The following is an 8,339-nucleotide window of genomic DNA, read 5'->3' on the forward strand; positions in this document are numbered from 1 at the left end:
ACGCAACACCAAACAGTCCTGCGACGACAAATTTTAAGAACTGTTATTTCACATTTTCTAATGAAGTTACGACATTTTAATCACGCCCCAATTTTATTAATTTGGGTTCAGAATGCACCTAAAACACACGAGCGACATTTAAAAAATAAAAAAATACAATGAAACAGAAAACATTACTGGAGTGTGTTTTATCTCTTCAAAAATATACTGCTCAAAAAAATAAAGGGAACATTTCACTTTAATTTTGTGTGTGGCTCCAAATCCAGGCCTCCATTGGTTAATAAATTTGATTTCCATTGATGATTTTTGTGTGATTTTGTTGTCAGCACATTCAACTTTGTACAGAACAAAGTATTCAATGAGAATATTTCATTCATTCAGATCTAGGATGTCTTATTTGAGTGTTCCCTTTATTTTTTTGAGCAGTGTACTTCGTTGGTGGTTTTTTTTTTTTTTTTATCTTTGTCTTCGATTAGAGGAAACATATTCCTGAGGCCAAAATCCACATTATCATGTTTTGTTTTGTTTTTTTAAAATGTGTCCACCAAGAACATCCAGAACTCCACCATGGACCACCAGCACATCACTCGCTGGCCCCACTGAACTGCCAGGAAGTCTACGAGACCTTGACCTGGTGGAAGCAGGTCGGGCTCTCTGGTGGGTCGATTTGTTTGCTTTAACCGAGCTGCTGACCCCGCTCCCTTTCATCGACTCAATCACCGCCATCACCGCATCCACAGACGGTGACTACATGCTCCGTCTGCCGGCCCGCTCCGTCTCCTCGACAGCTGCTTACAACCAGTTCGTTGACAGATATCAGCTCCTCCCCAACAGCCGCAGCATCACTTTTTCCTTGTAAGGAGATTTGTAGCTCTTCTTTGGGGCTTCAGGGGTGCAAAATATATATATATATATATTTTTATTTATTTAAATCTCAAGCAGCAAAGGTTAAAATGTGGTTTTATGGGTGTAAGAGCCACACATGTCTGTTCCTAAACGGAGTTATAGAAAAGGTCTTATACACCTTAAACTGTATCACGTCAAAACCACAACCTATGGGATTTTATGTAGTAAACGGAATAAAAAAAACACAAATGTAAAAATTGTGTTTAATAATTTTAGTCACCCTCATTTATTGATACCTCCAAATAAAATCCAATGTCTACTACAAACATTCACTCCACAAACTTGGCCTTTTAGAAGAGTTGTTAGAAGAAACCATAACCACTTGCAGTTCAAAAGTAGTGAAAAAAAAAACCTTAGAAAATCTCCAACATACAGCAACCTGGCGAAACAAATTAAAACATAATCAAGTTTAACACAAATTACAATATTGATTAATAGAATCAGATATTCAGTTGTCAGCATGCGTCTTTAGTCAGAGGCCTCTTCATATTTGTTGCAATACTGACTGCTACGGAGATCCTCCCTGCCCACAGCATCATCCACAAGAAACTTTATTTTCCCTTCGTAATAAATAAATATTGAGCTAGACCTGAACATTTACCTGTTTTTTTTTATTATTTCCTTGATTTTTTAAAGCTCAGTCATATCCATCCTGTCAGATATTTTGTAGACTTCTGCTTTTTTACTCCAACTGATTGTGACAGCCGAGCTCTGAAGATCCCTCACCTGCCATTATGAATTACCTGAAACAGCTGGAGAGTTTCCACGCGTTCTCAGTGGATTCCCGTCGACTGGTGGAGAAACTGAGACAACGATGAAGACGACGAGGTGGTCCGCCTCATCACAGAGGAAGCATGAGGTGTGGCTTTGAACAGAGGCAGATGCTCCACTTATCTGCAGCTAATCCCAGTGGTGATTTATGGAGATGTACGGGGAGTGAAGGTGAGGGCGGACATCAGTTCACGTTGGACGGAAAGAGGGAGGGGAAGGAGTTCGAAAGCAGGACTAGAGACCCCATCTTGTTCGCATGATCACACCTCCAGGAATGCAGCAGGAAGCTGTGGGCTCCATGTATGTGCAGGGATGAGTGAGATTGAAACTCAAACTGGGAGCGGGAGCGACTCTGAATCAGGACTTTGTTCCCGGACGGCCAATTCCAGGAGATCCGGAAACAAAAAGCTTGTTAAACCGCCTGGCGTGACAAGAGTGTGCAGGAATGTGGAGAGGAGGAATTGATTAGACCTAAATATGTCTGGCCAGAAACACATGGATTTGTTCCATGATGTGAGCCGACAAGCAACAAATCACATTTTTAGAGGTTTCTTCTTTGCAGTCCAGCATATGATGCATAAAAGAGCTGCCGGTGTCGTCGTTTCCAACATTTCCAAACCACTTTTGCTCAGGAAGCTTTGTTTAACCAGCCGACCGAACCCAGAGCCGGGGAAACCGGCCCCTTGAGACGATAAACTTTATCCTGTGTCAAAAAAAAAAAAAAACCACAATGAAATAAAATAAATTCCTCTGCAATGAGGAGTAATTTTACAACATGGAGGGTTGGAGCTGAACGTTTCATTTCATTGCCGATTGATTTTTTTAGGAAATATGTCCATCGCAAGAAAAGGAAAATAGTTTTCCAATCACTCTGAAGAGTTTCAGAAATTTACAAGATTTTGCCTTTAATGAGTTTTACACAGAAGCTGATAAGAAAAATAAAAACATGATGGATCACTATTTTAAAATGCACTCTTAACCTGGTTGATAGTGCTGTGCAAAAGGAGCCAGGTTTTACATGAAACTATTATTAAAGTGTTCTTCTTGTGCAACAATTAAGCAGATCAAGATGAATTTAGGTCAAAATCAACCTAAATTCAACCTGTTTATTGATGAGAATACATTCAATATTTTTTTCAGTTTTCATCAATTGAGCTCTAAATAATAAGCTAACCGGATGGCTTTAATTTAACAAGGTCTAGTTTATTGTTGAGCAGATAAAAAAAAAAAACTATATTTAGCTGATTTTAATTTTTAAAATTTATATTTTTTCTGGTCCATGATTACTTTTGAGCTCATCATTTTGACTAGTGTGACAAAAAGTTTGGACACCCCTGATGTAAACACACTGAACAGACCAACACTAAAAAGTCTTTCTTCTTCACTCTGCAGTCCAATCTGTGCAATATCTAAATAAACAATAAGTCTGGTCACTCTCTTCACATATCCTACAATTCAATTTAGATTTTATCTGTAGGTGATTTATTAATTTTCAGCTTATGTTGTTTTTAGATATTTTTATACAATATATACTGGGGTGTATTTTAATTATTGAGCTGATGTACTACTATTCTATTACATCTTTCAGTCGGATATGTGAGGATTAGGTTATGAAGGCGACTCCTTGGCTCCCAATACTCAGCGCTAACGTTTCTACAGCGACATCGCTTCAGCTGTAAAAGTAAATCCAGATGAAATGTATGACAGTAGAGAAACTCCCTCAGGGCACGGATGGTGAAATAAACACCACTCTCTTCAGTTTTCATTATGTCTTTTTTTCTTTATTGAACAGAACAGAAAAAAAAAATATACAAAATGAGAATGTGACATATTCTTTGTAGCCAATGAGCAGCCAGAGCAGGAAGGAAACGTGTAGAAGAAGAAGTGAAGCAGGGATATGAAGACACACACACAGAGGGGAGCTAAGCGTAGTTATCCGACGTCTTCTTGTGTCTGAGGAGAGAAAAACAGAAATAATGAAAATTAACAAAATAATCAATAAACCTCCTAGAACAGAACTGGGGAACATTTTTCTGAAAATTGCTGCAATTTGCTGAAAACTTTATTTTTGCTGTTGTCCAAAAGAAAAGCGTGATCATCTTTTGGATCAGGCAATGGTCAGGACGCCATGACTGAACATGTTCTGTGCATTTAACCTGGACCTTATTAAACCTTCAGCCACCCTCAGATCTGTTTGCACCATCCAATCCAAACCCATGAGGTCAGCCGGCTATCCTCTCTGCGCCCATCAATCCGCCACAGCGCTTCAGCCTCGTGGAGAGACGATGCGGTAAGGACCGAGGACCTAATTTGGTCATTGACACCTCATCGGTCTCGCCACACGCAACCGTTCACCCCGATAAAGGGAGACGGGCAGCGGACTGTCCAACACAAACACATCAAGCAGCCAGGAATCCTTATGGAGTTTGAAGACAGATGGGTTCATGAGAAGGTTTCTCCTGTCGGCTGCAGGATGAGGAGTTCACGTTCACCGCATCGTGCTTCAGACAGCGTTGAGTCCTATAGCTGCGTTTCTCTACACGCAAAGCTTTGTCAATATTTTGCTAATGTCGAAAAAACATAATTTTGCAATTGCTGTTTCCATTAAATAACACAATTAAAATCCCAACCCTAATTCCACCCTCGCCTCTTATCCCTTTTCTAGCCATCCTGTGTGCAACACAAGGTTAAAATGTTCAGCTAACCTGTTTTGATAGTTTTCCTAACAAACCAATAATAGATTTCAGTTATTTATTTATTTTTTTTAACCACAGGTGCCAGTAAATGTGGAAACTTTTTTGGCCAACAGGAGAAGCAAAAACTGCAAGAAAAACAATCACAAGGCTCATGTGAACATACCATTCCTGTGGAAGCATTTCTACTCGTCGATGTACTCGAAAGGCTCGGGAGGCTCAGGCTCCTGCTCTTCCTCTTCTATTTTGGGTCCATGAGCTGAGACGGGTTCCACCAGCTCCTCTTCCTCCTCGCTGGTGTCCTTCAGGATGATGATCCCCCCTGTGTGAAGCTGGTCCAGAGAAGGATAAGAGGAATCAGTAAACGCAGCGGGCTAACAGGTTAAATACAGAGTGATATTTTAAATCATCAGCGCCTCAGAAAGATGGTGGCTTGAAGCCAGCTTGATCTGAACAAAATTGAAAAAGTCAAGCAGGAAAAAAAATAATCTCCACCAAATTAAACAGGAAATCTCTTAATAAATGCTGTTACACTCAACAGATTTGAAGATAAGTCTGTAAAACCTCTCCACTTCCTAAACCCGACCGTTAAATCAAAAACAAACCCTTAAAAGGAAGGCGGCGCAACTGAACTTCAGATGAGCGCAGACAACCTTTTGGCGCTTGACGCAGCGCTGCGTACAGCGCAGTACTCTGAAGCTTTGCCTGCTGGACACAAGAATCAAACAGAGCTTCCTCTTTATGGGCCTGGGGCGAGCGCCTATTGGGTGACTGCACGCTGTTCCTGCCATTTACTGCACAGAGATGTCAACATTTACAGCAGGAACGCCGGATTCTGCTTTATAGCCACGGAGAGGAAGTTTCTAGACTTTTAGATACGAGTCAAAAGCTTAAGAACCCAACAAACCTAGCAGCTTGTTTTGGAGGAGGTGTCCTCTCTGGGATGTTTTAGGTAAGAAAATTCTATGGGAAGCATGTAATTATTAAAGTGAAGAACTGTTTAGATGTTTCCACACATGAACAAGGAGGCTGTGGTTACCGGTTTGAAAGGCTGGTAGCGGCAGGACTCCGGCATCGTCAGGACCTTGAGCTGCGCTGGCATCACTCTGGCCGGGTTCTCCAACAGCTGGAAGTTTGGCTCCACCTCCTTCTTCTTCTCTTTTTCTTTCTCCTCGTCCTTCTTCTCCTTTTCCTTCTCGCCCTCCTGGACTTCCTGCAACAGGGAAAAATAAACAGAAAAATCGACTGACTTATTTCTCACGTAAATGCCTGGTGAGAGTAATGACGTCCCCTGAGCTTTTCAAAATCACATTGCAACCGCAAACCAAAAGGTTTTTGGGGGATTTTATGTGACAGACGAAAACAAAGTAATGAGAGGAATCGATCGTCTCAAATTAGAAAGTTAATTTGCAAACCTACCTACCAAGACATGGCTGCCACTGTTACCATGGAAACATGGCCATCAAGCAAAATTTATTTCTGCACTAAATTTGTCCATTTTTATCACAGATGAAAATCATACATAATTCGATCTATAGAAATCATTTTATTTATTTATTTTTTTTGGTGGATATTTTCACCATGGACACCATGGTTGTAATAGAGAATAGAGAAAAACGTTTGGTTCACTCACCACTAATTCTTTTAATAATGCTAATGCAAAACACAAAAAATGACCAGAAGCTAAAGCTAAACACATTTTAAAAATTAGTGTAAGCCAACGCTAAACATTAAGACAACTTTCTGTTTGTGTCACACATCTTTCTCTCCTTCCAGTTGACAACTGAGATTTGTAAAAAGCAAAGTCCTGAGAGGGCGTCTTATCTTGTGACATTTTATTACTTTAAAGTTGCATGAATATGATGATCATTTTGGAAAACATACGATGTGACAAAGTTCATTCAAGTCATAAAAATGGGTAACATTTTTTGGCATTAATTGGTCAAAGAGGCTCAGAAACGGCAGCCATCTTGTAAAATGGCCGCCATTTGAACTTGAACTTGAATTCTGAAATTCAAGTTCAAATCGAGTCAAAGTCTGGACCTAAACTCATAATTGCTTCCCGTTCCAAGTTGACCTGTCGCATAAAAACCAACAAATACATGACATTTCTGGTTGGAACTTGCCAAAATGTACAACAGTTTAAGTGGGATGAATACTTTTGTGAGCAGAAAGGTCCAACTGCCAAACAACGGCCCAAACATCTGCAGGCTTGTCTCTCAGCACCGGAGCCGAGATTCGGCGTGGCAAAGCGAATCAAACATGCAGCACACACCCAAAGAAAACCCCAGAGTAAGTCTCTACCGGTTCTGGTCCGTCTCAAAGATCAAGAAAGGCAGAAGAGAAATGAAGCGAGGTGTGTGTTCGGACTCAAAGAGCTTAAGTGGCTGAAGAATGAATGTGTGCTTCAAATGCTCCAATAAAAGTCCATTTAACAGTTATTTTATTAGAATACCAGAGGCACTCAGTAAAGGGTGTAATAAAGTTTTCCTATTAGCCAATAAAAATGCAGAATGCATTTGAACATTTAGTGTGAACCTCCCACAAGGGTAGAAAGCTCCCAAAATGTCACTATATCAAAAATATCCTATAAAACTTAAATGCAATTAGGTTTATTTACATCATGTTTAACCCAAACTGCAATAAAAGCATCCCTCTTTTAAAACCACAGCGATATAAACGCAGCAGCAGTGAAAACGAAGGTGCTTTATGGAGGCTTCCACTCACCACTTCCATCTTCTCCTCCTCCTTTTCCTTCTTCTCCTTCTCCTTCTTCTTGGCTTTGGCTGTGATGGAGAGAACAGCGGTGGAAACCTGCCACGCAAACAGTCAGAGACATTTCCACGAGGTAAGACAACACCACAGACAGTTCAGGCCTTCTACAAACATTGCTTTAAAAGCACAAAAGCAAGCCGACCACAAAATAAACATCTGGCGCTACGTTCTCCACCAGTATCTCGGAGCAACCGAGAAGAAACAGGCCAGAAGATGTTAGGCAAATAAACACTACCGGGGAAGGAAATGATGAGTTCTGCCAGTGGGTGTGTGAAATCATTAACAAATCAATATGAAGCGAGATCGTTTTTCCCGGAGTAAAAATGTCAGAAATGCGCCGCGGCGCCTTCGTTCTCACCTTCTCCTTCTCCTTCTCCTTGGGAACCTCCAGAGCCGGCGGGTAGGCGAAGGTGGAGGGCTTACAGTTGGAGCGGTACTGCACCTTCGGCATCTGACCAGAAGAAGAAGACAAACATGATTTTTTTTTTAAGCGATGACAAGATTTTTATATCTCGTCATCGCAGTGTTTCTCAACCCTGGTCCTCAACCCCCCCACCCATGTCCTGCATGTTATAGTTGCTTCCCTTCTGCCACACCTGAATTGCATCTATGGGTGATTAACAGGCTTCTGCAGCACTTAATGGTCATGCAATCATTTGAATCAGCTGTTCTGGAATAGAGGCACATCTAAAACATGCAGAGCAGGAGGGCCTGGGTTGAGAAACACTGTCCTATAACAAATGTAGCAAATCCAACCACTTTGAAATTCTTGTTTTTTTATTATTATTTTTATTTCCAAAACATGCCTTGGTGTTTAGAAACCTTTGTTGCCAGGCGGGCTAAGACACTTCCTGCAGGAGGTCATTAGGGTTGAAGACATCAGGAAGGACTCCGGTCCGTTCCCCTTTACGTTTCTTTGCTGCTGCTTAAAAAGCTGAAGCTTCACCGCAAACCAAAGATTTTCTGCAGGACTGAGATCTGGACACTGTCTGAGCCACATCTGCTTCTACTCCATCCACTGTTTTTCCTTCAAGACCAACCTTCAACAATCTAGCAGAGTACACAGTGCTCACCCTAGATATTAAGTGGTGAAGTCATTCAGACTGAGCAGAGTTACATGGGATTCCCAGGCCGGGAATCAAACCCAGGACCTTCTTGCTGCAAGGCAACAGCGTTACCAACTGCGCCACTGTC

General features: G+C 41.2%; 1 protein-coding gene across 2 annotated transcripts in view; it reads right to left on the reverse strand.

Annotated features, from left to right (window-relative positions):
• Positions 1-3,435: 3,435 nt before the first annotated feature.
• The window catches only part of psmd1 (proteasome 26S subunit, non-ATPase 1), a 40,901-nt gene continuing 35,997 nt past the window's right edge, over positions 3,436-8,339 (reverse strand). For both annotated transcript variants that reach the window (XM_015042703.1, XM_015042618.1), the window contains exons 21-25: positions 7,504-7,596; positions 7,098-7,184; positions 5,410-5,583; positions 4,537-4,702; positions 3,436-3,630 (exon numbers count right to left, since the gene is read on the reverse strand). In XM_015042703.1, coding sequence (XP_014898189.1) covers positions 4,556-4,702; positions 5,410-5,583; positions 7,098-7,184; positions 7,504-7,596 — 501 coding nt within the window. In that variant the 3' untranslated portion in view covers positions 3,436-3,630; positions 4,537-4,555. The remainder of the gene's footprint in view (positions 3,631-4,536; positions 4,703-5,409; positions 5,584-7,097; positions 7,185-7,503; positions 7,597-8,339) is intronic.

The sequence above is a fragment of the Poecilia latipinna genome, unplaced genomic scaffold (genome assembly GCF_001443285.1).
Source record: "Poecilia latipinna isolate Pla-1442-1.1 unplaced genomic scaffold, P_latipinna-1.0 Scaffold2, whole genome shotgun sequence".
Lineage (NCBI taxonomy): Eukaryota > Metazoa > Chordata > Actinopteri > Cyprinodontiformes > Poeciliidae > Poecilia > Poecilia latipinna.